The 15,938-nt window shown below is 37.1% G+C and overlaps 1 protein-coding gene across 5 annotated transcripts in view; it reads right to left on the bottom strand.

Moving 5' to 3' along the window:
• CCDC122 (coiled-coil domain containing 122) overlaps nt 1-15,938 on the bottom strand; it is a 29,532-nt gene that overhangs the window by 7,122 nt on the left and 6,472 nt on the right. For 2 of the 5 annotated variants that reach the window (XM_081130375.1, XM_081130374.1), the window contains 2 exons: nt 11,861-11,963; nt 1,258-1,656 (listed from right to left, as the gene is read on the bottom strand). In XM_081130375.1, coding sequence (XP_080986501.1) covers nt 1,258-1,656; nt 11,861-11,881 — 420 coding nt within the window. In that variant the 5' untranslated portion in view covers nt 11,882-11,963. Of the gene's footprint in view, nt 1-1,257; nt 1,657-9,662; nt 9,779-10,280; nt 10,371-11,860; nt 11,964-15,938 lie in introns of those variants that run through there. The other 3 variants (XM_081130371.1, XM_081130373.1, XM_081130372.1) reach the window with 3 other exon arrangements.

The raw sequence follows: 15,938 nt of genomic DNA on the forward strand, positions 1-15,938 counted from the left end.
GGCATTCACCAGTCACAGCTCTTAAACAAATGCATACAGCTGGGGTGTGGCTTGGCCAGCAAGCGTTAAACTTGCTGCAGAGCCCAGCCATCATGGCTCAGCGAGTGAGCATGCACCTACGATCTAGGGGGTCATGGTTTGATTCTAGTCAGGGCACATGCCTGGGTTGCGGGCTCAATCCCCAGTGGGGGATGTGCAGGAGGCAGCCGATCAATGATTCTCTCATCATTGATGTTTCTCTCTCTCCCTCTCCCTCTCCCTCTCCCTTCTTCTCTCTGAAATCAATAGACATATTAAAAAAAAAAAGAAAAGACCTGCTGCAGGAAGTCAAACAAGTCAAGCCAGGAGACAACAGAACCAATTACCATGAGTGCTGTGGTGTGATCGCATGCTAATCATTCGCCAAACATTGTTTACAAGCAATGACACTTGGATTTAAATATATAGACTACAGTTGTAGATATGTAATATTTATTTATGTTGATGAAATTACTACAGTGTTTTTTCCAACATATGGCCTATTGGCTAAAATTTGTTTAAAATAACTGTGAATAAAAAAAAATCTGTTAATTTAATTACAAGCAAATCTTGGTTAAAAGCATTTTAAAATTAACAGGGTGGCCCGGCTGGCCTGGCTTAGCAGTTGAGCATGGACCTATGATCCAGGAGATCACGGTTCGATTCTGGTCAGGGCACATGCCTGTGTTATGGGCTCAATCTCCAGTGGGGAGTGTGCAAGAGGCAACCGATTAATGACTCTCTCATTATTGATGTTTCTCTCTCTCTCTCTCTCTCTCTCCCTTCCTCTCCCTGAAATCAATAAAAATATTTTAAAAAAATAAAAAATTTTAAAATATTAAATTAACAGGGTGTTAATTTTAGATATAGACCGGAAATTCTGCCTGTTAAATCCAAAGTCAGTTAAATCAAGGTCTGCAAAATCGAGGGTTTACTGTACATGAAAACAAAAAGAATAGCCCAGCCAGAGTGGCTCAGTTGGTTGAGCATTGTCCTGTGTACCAAAAAGTTGCCAGTTCAGTTCCTGGTCAGGGCACATTATCTGGGTTGCAGGTTCAATCCCCAGTTGGGGCATGAACTAAAGTAAAGGCAACTGATTGATATTTATCTCACATCAATGTTTCTCTCTCTCTCCCCCCCTCTCTCCCATCCTCTCTCTAAGCATGTCCTTGGGTAAGGATTTAAAAAAAAAAAAGAATAACGAGAAAAGAAAAAGTTTTAATAAGTGATATTTCAAACCTGTACTTGTTTCATCCGGTTTCCTTCTGGATCCTGAAGATCTTGCCTAAGTTCCTCTTTCATTGTCTTTAGTTTTTTTACAAGATCTTGTTTTTCATGGAGTTCAGTCACAAATGACCATTTGCTTTCTTCCTCCCTCCAACTATCTTTATGCAATTTTATTTTTGCATAGTATTCATTATATCTTATCGTGTGTTCCTTGAAATCTTCTTGGGCTGACTCTATGTCAAATTTAAGCTTTACATTTTCTGTATGTAAGGATTTGATTTGTGTTTCCAGGTTTTCACACTGAAGTTTACTATTCTCTATGGCAGCATCTTGCTGATAAATTAGCTTTTCTGTTTCTTTAGTTTCTGCAGAAATAGATGCTTTTTGTTTTTCTAGTTCATGAAGTTCATTCTGTAAAATATTTCAAAATTATTATTATCAATTCATGATACTCAACATGAAAGTCATATTTCTATCCACAGTGTGTGTAGGAAATCACAACATAAAAAAATATTGATCAGATATAGAAAAATTGATGTATAATGGAGGAAACATTCAATAATGTAACAAAATTATGTTATAATCTCAGAGGGGGCCCAATTATATCTTTCTTATTTTTAATGTTCATATAATTCTAAATATTAAAAATTTATCATTTGTCTTAACATTTTATATGTAAAAGATACTTTAGTAAGATATTTACATCAGAAATACACACTGAAGAAAGACAACATGATACAAGTGATAAAGCCCTGGGTTAAAAAATCAAAAGACCTAGGTTCTAGTTCCCTTACTATTATTTATAAGTTGGGATGATCATACATGGCAAACTTAATTAACCTATCCAAATCTCACTTTCTTCATTTGTAAAATGAGTATAAAGATGTCTACCTTACCTCTCTGGGCATTTGGGAATTCTAGTAATCTTTTTATCTTTTTTAGTTTTTCAATTACAGTTGACATTCAACATCATTTTGTATTAGTTTCAGGTGTACTGCATAGTAGTTGGACAATAATATACTTTACAAAGTGTTTCCCCTGATATTTCCAGTACCCAACTGGCACCTTACATCATTACAATATTATTGACTATATTTCCTATGCTGTACTTTACATCCCATGACTATTTTGTAACTACCAACTGTACTTCTCAATCCCTTCACCTTTTTCACCCAGTCCCCCAGCACTCTTCCCCTCTGGCAACCATCAGTTGGTTCTCTGTATGTTTCTTATTTTCACATCACCACTCTTCTCTAGTTCTCCCCACATATCTCTGGGAATTCCTTCTCAGTCACAACGGTTCCTTCAAATGCAGGTCTTCCTTAGGGTGCAGTCATCATAATTTTCTCCTTTCATTCTATATATATTCCTTGGGTAACCTTATCCATACTTGCATCTTAAGCTCCGTCTATGCTGATAATTCAAAAAACTTAAGTGGCTGCTGAGTCCTACACCCAGCTGCCACTAGCCATCTCAAATGCATCATGCCAAAAATCAGACTATCCCATTCTGTTCTCCCCTCCATCCCATTCTGTTCTTCCCTCGTATCAATGATGTACTGTCAGAATGATAAAACCTCAGTGACTTAAAAAATAAGTGTTTATTGCTCACATGACTGGAACAGTTGAAGTTGGCTAGATGTTGACCTTGGTTGGATTTGCTCAAATGTCTGGGGGTTGGCCGGCTGTTAGATGATTTGGTTTGGCTGACGGCCAGCGGGGGTCTCTTGCCTTTGCACCACATGTATCTTATCCTCCAGCGGGCCAGGGCAAGCATGTCCTTCTCATGATGATAGCAGATGTAGAAGAATGGAAGCCCAATTATGGAACAGCTTTTTCAAGCTTCTGCTCAAACAACATCTGCTCACATCCCAGCTGGTCACATAATGAAACTCACAGCCAAGGGGCAGATGTACGCACACCCGCTACGGGAGGGCATTATAATCATACATGGCAAAGGGTCTGAATGTACACAAGGATGAAGAGTTGGGACCAAAATGAAAATTATCACACCCCTATTTTCACAAATTAACTAATGGTACTACTTTGGGAGCCACCCTATGTCCTTCCTTCTCTTTATTATCTAGATCTAACTGCCAACAGAACAACTCTGCAGGCCATCCTCCATCTTTTTTTCTATCTAATACGGTTATACTTTTTGAACACATAATTTTTGGAGGAAGTCACTGCACTAAAAAGCAGACCCAATCTATCCTCTTTCTGGTGAAGACAAGAGAGGGGAGTACAGCTAAAAATACAACATGCTGATGAATCTCAATCTTTATCTCCAGTTGACATTTCTATTTCTATATCTAATAGACATGTCAACTATACATGTTCATAAAAGAAATTTAAATTTACACACTCAGCAAGTTCCTTCCCCAGTCTTCCAGATTTCAATAAACTGTACCACTTGCCACCTGAATACCCCCAAATCTAGGAGTCATTCTTAACTCTTCCCTTTACCTCACCCCCCAACACCTTACTTACCAGCAAATCTTGCTGGTTTGGCCTCCAAAATAAAAGCCCAGATTCACTTCTTATCTATTTCTTTTTTTAGCACGGCCTAGCTTCTATTGATCTTCCTGTTTCCATTCTTCCCCCTGTACCTGAACTAGGCCCCATATATTAGGTAGAAGAATATTTTAAAATCATAAATCACATCAGGTTACTTACCTGTTCAAGATCCTTTAACAGTTTTCCATTGCATTAATAATAAATTCAAATAGCTAACATAGCTTACAGGGTCATCTATGCTCTAGTCTCTATCTACAGTTCCATCTTTCTCATATTTTTCTCATCCTCCAGACCCCTTTCTGTTTATTAAATATCCCTTTAAGGGTATTTGTAATTGTTCTAATTTAGAATTCTCTACCCCTGGCTATCACCTATTAGTGTGTTGTCTTTCACAACTCAGCTTTATCATTCATTCTCAGAACAGTCTTCCCAGAGTCAAAATATAAATTAATCACCCATCTCCACCCCAGTTACTCTCTACACATTATCCTATTGTATTTCTTTTTTAACACATCAATCAATGGGGTTACCATCTTTTTATTTCTTTATTGCTGCCTTCCCTTACTATATAAAGTAAGCTCCATGGGTGCAGTAACCTTGTCTATCATTTTTTACCACCATCTTTCCAGTACCTGGCACAGAGCGGTGCTCAGTAAATATTTATTACCTGCATGACTAGCGATGCACGTGGGATGGTCAGGAAAGGGGCACATGTCCTGCCAAGCAGATCAAGCTATTGACTCTATTGATTAATATGGGGACAGATGACATTTCCCCTGATTCAGTCATTATCTCTTCTTTCCTGGACTAGTGTAAAAGACTGTTTACTTTTCTCCCTGTCTTTAGTCAGTTCCTCTTACACTCCATTTCTCCTTCAGTCCCTTTCATTGGAATTATATTTCTCCTATTGTTGCTGTTCTCCTTCCCCTTCACCTCACCTTCCCCTTCACGTCTCCTCCTTCCCTTTTTTGCCTCCCTCCCCCTTCTTCTTTCCTCTTCTCCCTCCCTCTCCCTCCCCCCGTTTTTGTTTGTTTACAGATTAAAGTATACTTGATGTAAATAAACCACAGATACTTAAACTTTATGGCCTGATGAATTTTGACATACTTTTATGCTCATGAGACCATCACAATGAACACAATAGACATATCCATTACCCACAAAAGTTTCTTCCTACTGCTTTACAATACATCTTTCCCTCTTCATCTCTGTTTCCAGGTAACAATTCACCTGCTATCTGTCACTAAAGATTTGTTTACATTTTTGAGAATTTTATATAAATAGAATTACACAAAATATACTTTTTAGAGACTCACTCCTTTTTACTCAGCATAATTGACTCATCCATGTTGTTGGATATATCAATAGCCTTTCCTTTTTATTGCCAAGTAGTATTCCTTGTGTGGATATATCACATTTTGTTTATGGGCATTTGGGTTATTTCCAATTTTCCAATGGGCGTACACTTTTATTTCTCTTGTGTAAACAAATATCTAGACATTGGAGAGCTGGGTTATATGGTAGATATATTCTAACCTTTTAAAAAACTGTAAGCTGTTTTCCCAGGTGGTTACACCATTTTACATTCCAAATAAGAGGGTCTGAGAGTTCTGTTCTTCCATATCTGCACCAACATTTGGTACGGTCAGTCTTTTTAAATTTAGTCATTCTAGTGGGTATTGAGTGCTATCTCATTATAATTTCAATTTGCATTTTCTTAATGATTAATGATATTGAGTATCTTTTCATGTGCTTGTCTTTTGTAATATCTTCTTTGATGAAATGACTATTGAAATGTTTTGCCCATTTTTAAATTGCCTTCTTAAATAATAAAAGTTCTTTATATAGTGTAAATACATGTACATTGTCAGATATGTCTTTAAATATTTTCTGCCAGTCTATGACAACCCAAATTCCCAGAGGGTTGCAGAAAATATACTTCTCATTCATTTTCATTATAGTCTTTTTTAAAAAATATGTTTTTATTGATTACAGAGAGAGGAAGGGAGAGGGAGAAAGAGACAGAAACATCATTGATGAGAATCATCAATCTGCTGCCTCCTGCACTCCCTCTACTGGGGACTGAGCCCACAATCAGGGCCTGTGCCCTAACTGGGATTCAAACCATGACCTCCGGGTTCATAGGTTGATGCTCAACCACTGAGCAACACCAGCCAGGCCATTATGGCATCTTTTGAACAAAAACTTTAAAGAAATATTTGATGAGCCCTGGCCGGGTGACTCAGTTGGTTGGAGCATCATCCTGTATACTAAAAGGTTGTGGGTTCAATCCCTGGTCAGGGCAGGTCCAGGAGGGAACCTATCGATGTTTTCCTCACTTCGATGTTTCTCTCTCTCTCCCCCTTCCTCTCTCTCTAAAAATCAAAAACATATCCTCAGTTGAGGCTAAAAAAAAATTTGATAAAATCCAATTAAAAAAAATTTGTGTCCTATTTAAAATATCTTTGCAAATCTAACATCACTAGTCTTTTCCCCTGTTTTCTCCTAGACACTATGTAGTTTTAATTCTTACGTTTAGGCCCATCATTCATTTTGAGTTAATATTTGTATGTAGTATGAGGTGAAAGTTGATATCACTGTTTTTGCATGTGGCTGTCCTCCACTATTTGTTTTTTAATGAATTGCCTTGGCACCTGTCTTAGCTTAGACTGCTATAACAAAATACCATAGACTGGTGGCTTAAAGAACAGATGCTTATTTCTCATAGGTCTGTCTGGAAGCTAGGAAGTCCAAAATCAAGGTGTAGCGGATTCAGTTCCTAGTGAGAGCCATGTTCCTGGCTTGCAGACAACCACCTTCTAGCTGTGTCCTCAAATGAGAGAGAGAGAGAAAGAAACCTCTGCGGTCTCTTTCTCTTCTTACAATCCCATCACAGGAGCCCCACAATCATAACCTCATCAAAACTTAATTATCTCCCAAATGCTCCCCCTCCACATGCCATGGGGGAAACACAAACATTTTGTCCATAACAGCACCTCTTTGAAATCAATTGATATATGTGGAGCTACTTCTGGACACTATTCTGTTCCATAGATCTGTATGTCCATCTTTATGCCATATCACACTGTCCTGATTACTGTACTCTATAATAAATTTTAAAATAAGGTAATGTAAGAACATCCAACATTCTTCTTCTTCTTCAAAGTTGCTTTGGCTATTCTTAGTCCTTTGGATTTCCATATGACTTTCAGAATCAGTCTATCAATTTCTCCAAAAACAGCATGCTGGGATTTTGATCGAAATTGATTTCCAACTATAGATAAAATTGAAAGAACTGAATTTTCTGACTTGTGAAAATGGTATATCTCTGTGTTTATTTTAGTCTTTAATTTCTCTCAGCAATGATTTGCAGTTCTCAGTATATAGCTCTTACAAATTTTCTTAGTCTGCTTGGGCTGCCATAACAAAATACAATAGACTTAGTGGCTTAAACAACAGAAATTTATTTCTCACAGTTCTGGAGGCTGGAAAAGGTATCAGCATGGTCCAATACTAGTGAGAACTCTTCCTGGTGTGTAGAAGGCTGCCTTCTCACTGGGTCCTCACATGACAGAAAGGGGAGAGGGAGCAAGCACTCTGGTGTTTCTCCTTATAAGGGCACTGATCCTATCAATACCCTTATGATCTCATCTAAGCTTAATTACCTCCCAAAGGCCCCATCTCCAAATTTAATCACACTGGGGGTTGGGGCTTCAACATATGAATTTTGGGGGGACATAAACATTCGGATCATAACACAAACCTTTTGTCAAATTTACCCCTAAGAATTTCATAGTTTTGATGCTACTGTAATTGATATTGCTTTTTAAATTTAATTTCTGACTCTTCCAATATATAGAAATACAACTGACTTTTATAGTTAATCTTATAAGCTTTCAAAACTCACTTATTAGTCCTAACAGCTTTAAAAAAAAATAGATTTCTTAGGATTTTCTAAATATAATCATGTTTGTGAATAAAAAGTTTTACTTCCTCCTTTCCAATCTGGATGCCTTTTATTTTATTTTCTTGCATGATTGCAGTAGCTTGGTCTACGAGTTGCAAAGAATGAGAAGAAGTGGTAAGAGTATACATCCTTGCTTTGTTACTGATCTTAGGAGAAAAACATCCAGTCTTTCACCATTAGGAATAAAGTTGGCTGTAGGATTTATGTAGATGCCCTTTTTTAGACTGAGGAACTTCTATTCCTAGTTTGCTGAGAGTGTTTATCATGAATGGCTGTTTTATTATGACAAGTGTTTTATTACACATCTAGAATTTTCCTTCTAAAACATAAATTTAATCACTTGCTTCCTTGCTTAAAGGAACCTACCCATCACCTTTAAAGTAAAGCCCAAGGCGGGGGAGGGAAGAAATAAAGTAAAGCCCAAGTTTCATACCTTGGCATACATCTCTCACCACTTCTCAAAACACACTTTATGCTACACTTAACTACTTATAGTTCTATGAACATGCCAATGCTATTTCAGGCCACTATGAATTTTCTCAGATTCTTTTTATTTGGAATACTCTCCTTCTCACCCCCTAACCCTTAAACCTGTCCCACATACCCAATCATTCAAGTGAACTCTAACTGTCCTTTAAAACTCAACTGAAGATAACTTTCTTTGTGATCACTCCAGTGTTAAATCTATATTCATGCCGCTTTTGTTGACACTGCCGCCCTTCACGTAACATGTGTTTACTTCTTTGTCTCCCTCTTCAAAAGATAATGAGAAACTTAAAAAGTGGACCATGTTCAGCAAAATGCTTAATAGAAAGTAGGCCCTCAATATAAGTGAAATAACATCTGTGAAACTGGCATAACAAAGTACCATAGACTGGGTGGCTTAAACAACAGACACTTATTTCTGTTTAAAAACAGAAGTGTTTCAAAGAGAAAATTTCTTTATAGAAATCAAAGACATTACTATTTTATATCATATTCTTTTGTAAACATGTATTGTTTTCTAACAGTGAGTAATGCAATCCAAATATTTATAAGAAATACATATAACCATGATAGTATAATTATCATCATATCTCTGCTGATGCATTAATACCTAAAGCCCAGTATAAAAATCCAGTCCTATACTGTCCACCAGGGCCCCAGCAAGGATATCTTATGTAATGTTTACAAGAAGTAATTAATTTAATCATCATGAAAACCTTATAGGCAGGACTTATTATTATATCCATTTTAAAAAGGAGAAAACAGAAGCACAAAGAATTAAACCATGGGGCTGGAAGTAGCAAATCTTGTCTTTCAAACTAGGCAGTTCATCTCTAAAACCTCTTCATTTCTAGGAGATATTTAATAAAAAACCTTTACAAAGCACATAGTAAGGGACCTGTTTCCATTTTGCTTTTTCAGCTACACCAACAGAATATAGTTATTTAATTATGCTGCATGCAAAAACCAAACATGGCTTTGAGATTCCCTGTAGTGAAATTATAAATATATTATGAAATATAAGAAACACTGAAGTGTTCCTTATCTACTTAAAATGTTCACTAATAACTAGTAACTCAAAGCCATAGCTTTCTAAACACTGGCTTAAAACTTAACCTTCCTTAAATTCAGCATTTTAGGAAAAAGTATCAAATAGAAGTGAATTTCAAATAATTCTATGTGACACATTGGGTTTTATATGCTCATACTACAGTTGCAATGACATTGTTGAATATTTGTATACTGGGTATATAAAATGTTCCACAAAACTGGAATACTCAAAGAGTTTTCATTTAGGGATAAAAGAATAATTAAGAAAGGGATAAATATAAAAAGTATGGGTTTAAAATTGACTACCCAAATTAAGTATTCTCAATAAATTGTTGCTAATTTAATGTAGTTTTGAAGAAAATAAAGACTCATTTAGAAGACAGTATGAAACAGATTACCTGCAAATGAAACAGAATTTTTTTGTTTTTTTCTATTTCTGTTGTTTGTGATTGTTGTTGCTTTGCAACTTGCTCTACAGCATCAGTTAATGAAGATGTGTCTTGCTTAGCCAGAGCTAGACAAAGGAATAATGTACATAATAAAAATTTAAATGCAAATAAGTCATGTTTCTTTACTCAAAGTCATTAAAAATGTGATGTTTTTTCATAAATAAATTTAGGGTTGGTAATTTTCCTTTTCTGACTATAAACAAAACCAAAATCAAAAGCCATAATAATAGACAATTCAAAATAGCCTACTGCAATGTTATACCTATTTCTTTATTGAACAGTATAAATATTTTGATTGTCCCAATCGTTTTTATCCAGACCACTAGCACACATACTATAATTATACTGCCACCATAGCAACAATATAGCAATTATAGTTGATGAATTTTCATTATAGGCCTGCATTTTCAGGTTGTTGTACCTTTTCTAAATACTGAATAAGTTTCTTCCTGGAGAAATTTAACAGCTTCCCAGTATTCTAATTTTCTATAAATTTTAACACAATTACCCTATTCCGTACTTCTTTGTTGCTGCTTATGTTTTATTTATTTAATATTGCTTCATTACCGTCTTCAGGAACTCCTTGGCTCTCCCTTTCCTGATTGCCTGACATTCTTCTGTGCCTCTTTCCCCCTTTTTGGTTCACCTTCTTTATTCCTACAAAATAATCAATGGTGATAATCTTTCACTTTTCTTTGTTGTTGTTTTTTTGTATATCCTGGTGATCCTAAAAGTAAATTAAATGCCAAATACTACATAGGGATGTCAATAACATTTCATCATTAGTTCCAACAATTAAATTATAATGGGTGAGAGATTTTTGGAGGAAAGTAGATCTGTACTTGAATCTTGGTTCTCCTGCTTTTCACCTTTTATGATCTTGAGCAAGTTTTTTCACTTTTTTGGTCATTGGTGTCCTCATCTGTAAAACTGCACAAGGCTGTTGTAATAATTAAAGTAATATCTATATAACATGCTCAGCACAGTAACTGACATACTCAGTGAGTAATTAATTACTATGGATTAGTAGCTGGTACCTCCAGTACTGTGATGAAATGGATTCTACAACTATAGCCAGAGGCAGGGAGAAACAGTGCCAAGTTGGATTAGCAATTTCTGCCATGGGTATAGGATGTAGAAAATGTAGCACTCCTGTCCAGTGCTATTCTGGCCAGAGTAAGCCCTGTGCAGCTTTAAAATCATACTTTAATCTCTTCTATATCTAGGAGTAACTGATAAGATGAAGGGGTATTCTTCTTTGAAAGATTGAAAGGGTTCCTACCTCTACCAACACAGCAAGTGAAAGCTGGGTTGGCAGTTAGGAGTCCCCTGTTTCTCCTGCAAATCATATTGTCATCTCCACAATCTGCCTAAGACACTGTGGGCCTTTTTCCCATTATGCCTCACATCCCTGTTAACCCCACTCGCAAGAAGCCTAAGGCCCCAGGTCATTCCTAATCATGAAGACTCATCCTTATTAGGCTTAGTAAGTCCCTTAATTTGGTATGTTACCCACTCCCCAACTACTTTGTATCCCTCCACTGTGACCCCTGGAACTCCTAGTCCATCCTGAGCAAAATCGGCTCCATATTCGACCTCTTCAGTACACTTCTCCTTCACCTTTTTTTCTGTTAGAACTCAAATCCTCAGAGATACTGCTTTCTCATCCTCAAGTCACTGAGTCTGGACGTGAGGCATTTTTCCTGATCTCTGTTACTACTGCCAAACTATTATCCTCTACTCTCCCTAAAATGACTTAGTTTCTTTGGAGTTCATGCCATCAGGCTATTATATAAGCTTTGCCCTTCCTTGCTGCTGTCAGTTGACTTCCAGATCTCTACACCTCACTCCTAGATTACAGCATCGAATTTACTATGCCTCTATTACTACTCCTCTTGTATTTCTTTGGGATTTCAACATCCACACAATACCTTGACCTCTTAGTTCTTGGATTTCTGCTCTCATCCATCCTCCCCAACCATCCACAGGTTATAACTACACCTCATTCACAATCTCAGATTCAAACTCTTATTTTTCATTTCTAGTTCATTCCTCCAGCATTTTGACTACAAGAGCTGTTCAACCACATGGACTCTTCCACATTTTCACACTCCCTCAGCCCCTCATGTATTCACTTCACTTCTTACCTGGCTTAGATTCCTTAGCATTCTCTTATGGCTCTCTCACTGTGCTATTTCCCTGGGAAAATCCCAACCAGTTGCTTTGCTTATGCTCCAGTTGCTGAAGTGCCTACAAACAAACAAACAAACAAAAAACCTATTCTGTAGTCTCATTTTAAATTCAAAACTATGTGTGTCAAGTGGACCACTGACACTAGGTCATTAGGATTCACCACATTTCACAGATATTTATTTCACTCCTTCTCCTCTGTCTTCAAACCTCCCATATCTTCCCTCTTCTTTTAGCTGAAAATCCAGCTACTTATTTAACTGAGAAAGCAGAAAAATCAGAGAGGATGGCAAATCACCCCATTTACCAGACTTCCTGTACCAGTACCTGTATCTAGTCTATCCTTCTCTTGCAGTGAATAAAGTGTCCTTGCTCCCATCTAAGGCCAAGCCTCCACTTTTGTACTCCTCTCTCTTCTACTCAAGAGCATTAATATTTCAAATGTTCCATCAATAGAATTTCCTTCTTAACTTAGTCAAAGATATTGTTCTGAAAAGCCTATCATAAAATCAACAACCACCCTTTCTTTACCCTACAATCCCCTTCAGCTATTTCTTTGTTGTTCTTTATAGCCAAGATGCTTGCTGTCCACTCCCTTTCCTATCATACTTCTTGAACCAACTTAATCATTCATCACTTTACCTTTAAAGTTCTATCTTGTACACCTGAAACTAATATAAAATTGTATGTCAAATATAATAAAAAATAAATGTAAAAAAGATAGGCAAAGTTGTGCTGCATTAATAACCTCAAAAACTCCCTGGTTTAAAACAATGAAGGTTTATTTCTTATGATGCTATATGTTAATACCACGTTGGCAGGGAGGTTCTTCCCATCTAAGGGAACTCAGGCTGATGGAGGCTCCATATTGATAAGAGTTTCCGCAATCAACATGGCAGAGGAAAAGAAACATGGCAAGTCCTGCTCTCAAAGTCTTCTGTCCAGAAATGGCCCATATAACCCCTACTCACATTCCATTGGCCAAAGCCAGTTTGTGGTCACACCCAAGTTTAGATAATAAGGAAATGATTTCCACTATAAACCCAAAGAGGAGTGGAGTCAGAATACCAACGAACAGCCCTACTAACAACCACAACCCTATTGCTGGTCTTTTTTTATGGAGAGCCATATGCCTATCTCTGCCAGCCAGACTCAGGATGCCAGCATGCTCATACTTGAGGCATTGCAGCCTAAGGCAAGTTCACTTGGAAGAGACTGCAGATGGATATAAGACAGGACTTCCTTATCCTATGTGTCTTGTTATCAACAGGGCCTTTATAGTATCTTTTCTGGGTTTTCAGGAGTAGAACACAGATCTGTAACAACCCTTGTTTTCAGGAAAATAGCAGCTGAACATAAGCTAAGTGTGTGGGACTTTCCCTTGCTGGTACATATAGCTCTGCAAAGGGCAGGGATGTTGGTAGGTGGCAGAAAAAGCAAATCTGACTACATTCTAAATATATACCCTTAACTACTGTGCTGTACCATTAAAAAACAGTCTTTTATTCTTTTAAGCAATGTAACCATTAATACAACAAAAAGCGAAACTCACAGTTTTCATTCTCTCATTAAGAATCATTTGAAGGCCTGCTTGAAAGAGCCTAACCACAGTTCTATAAACTCTCAAGTAGCAATAAAATGAAAGTTTATGGGGAAAAATAAAAAAATATCTAAACTCACTTTTATTCTAGGTGGTCAACTACTGTATGGCTCACTGTCTACAACCCACCTATCTAGAATCATGTCCCATAATATTTCAAGTAAACAAATATATTCAAAGAATCATGAAGGTGTGGTAATTTAGAAAACCATGCATATATGTCAATCTCATCTGGAAAATGCTTTCTTTACATTTTTAATTTATCTTCCAATTTAAATAAAGTGTTTTATTATTCTCACTCACTCAGGAGATATTGCCTAAAGCCACACAGATGTGAGGAGAGATTAGAATTGATAAGTAAATTAAGTTACTGTGTAGTCTATGTTAGTCAAACTCTCAAGCTGACTCCCCATTCCCATATCCAATAAAAATTCACCCAATGCTCATTAAAGACTGAACTGCCCCTCTTCACATCTCCCTTTACTGGACTTAGCTTCCTGACTTTTTTAGCTCTTCATTCCTTGTTTCATTTCTTGGCCATTGCTACAAACTCCTCAGGCTGGACATTTGGCTAACTTCTGACTTGTCTTCATGACTACAATTTGCTCCTACCCTGAAGATTATTTGCTTCCAAGTATACCAAGTATATAATATACATGATGAAATTGGGTCTTAAGTGCGTAACTGTCACAGATCTGTTGACTGATATTCCTGACAAGTTCCACTTCTCCTTCCTCCTCATCAGCTAGAACCAAACATAAACTCAGAAATTACTTCTTGCCCAAAGTGGAGTTCCACACCAATGGAAAGACATTATCTCTGCTAATGTCATTCAGTCTTATGCTTTCATTTTTAATGGTGACAATATGTTTTGTACAATAATTATATTTTCAAAGCTGCCAGCTGAAAATGTAATCCAAACCCCAAATTTATAGAACAACAAAAGAGACAGCCTCATGAGATATTTCTGGACCTCTCCTTACCCCTAGTTTTTTTGTTTGTTTGTTTTTTTAAGTTCTTATCAAAGCATCTATTGCCTCCATGTTGCTACATTCAATGGACAAGTTCAGTCCTCATTTTTCTTGACCTATCTGCATCATTTGACACATCTGATCATGCCCTCCTTCTTGAGGCACCATAATTTTTGGTCTCCTTTGCTGGTTCCTCCTCATCTTTCTCATTTATGGTTGAGTGTCCTAGTGCTCAATCCTCAGGTCTCTTCTTTTCCATATACTCACTCTGTGCATGATGCTATCCTGTGCAATGGCTTTAAAATGCATTTATAGGCTGGCAAATCCCAAATTTATAACTCTAACCTGAGCAACCCTCTTGAGCTCTAGACTGATACTAAATTGCATACCTGATATCTCCACTTGGATTTCTTATAGGCATTGTACCTTAATATGTTCCAAACTGAACTCCTGATTTCTCTGTCAACTGGTATCCATCACAACCACAAAGCCTGCTTCTTCACAGTCTTCTCCATTTCAGTAAATTATAAGTTTACTTTTATTGTTCAGGTCCAAAACACTGGAGGCATTGACAGGGAGGTCTCTAGAAGTGTGTAGAGCCCATAGCAACTGAACCAGACTTGCTTAAGATAATCATAAATAAGAGCTCATTGTTGATGTTTCATAGGTCCTTTGGGAAATCCTCCCCAAGTATGTGGCTCACGACTGCTGCCCCAATTGTCTCACCCAAAGGGTGAGCCAAAATCTTGACTCTTTTCTTTCTCTTACAGGCTACATGTAATTTTTTTTAATTTTTTTTTTGCAAAACTCATTGGTTCCACCTTTAAATTACATAGGAATCCAGTCACTCCTTACTACTTGCAAATACTCTCTTGGTGGAGAAGCCTTCCTCAGTAACCCCCTCTAAAACATGACCTTTCCTCCTTCCTCCTCCATTTCCTTACCCTGCCTCATTTTCCCTTTAATAGCATTTATCACCATTGACACCTTACACGTTAATTTCTTTTCTACCTTCTTTTACTAATATAAGATCCATGAGGGCAGAGACCCAGAAAAGTACCTGGCACATAACAGATATCTAAGTGTACTCTATCTCCACTCCGATTCAGTTCCACTAATAATGCTCCTAAAATCCTGTTCTGATCATGTCAACATTGCAACCAATCTTTCGGCTCTCTTTTAGATGGCATCTTCTTTAAGAAGTCTTTCTTGATCTTGCTGGGTAGATGAGACCTCTCTCTCTCTCTCTCTCTCTCTCACACACACACACACACACACACAATTGTTTCTGTATATTTATTATATAGTGATTTTTAACAGTATAGTTCCCTGAGTAAGACAGAGCTAGTCTTGAATCCAAGTTGTGCCACTTACTAGTTTACTAGGTAAATTCTTTACAACCCCAGCCTCAGATTCCTTATCTGTAAATGGGAACAACAGGAGTACTTGCCTTGTTAGGATTAT

This window comes from Miniopterus schreibersii (assembly GCF_964146895.1).
Source record: "Miniopterus schreibersii genome assembly, chromosome: 2".
In the NCBI taxonomy this organism is placed as follows: Eukaryota; Metazoa; Chordata; class Mammalia; order Chiroptera; family Miniopteridae; genus Miniopterus; species Miniopterus schreibersii.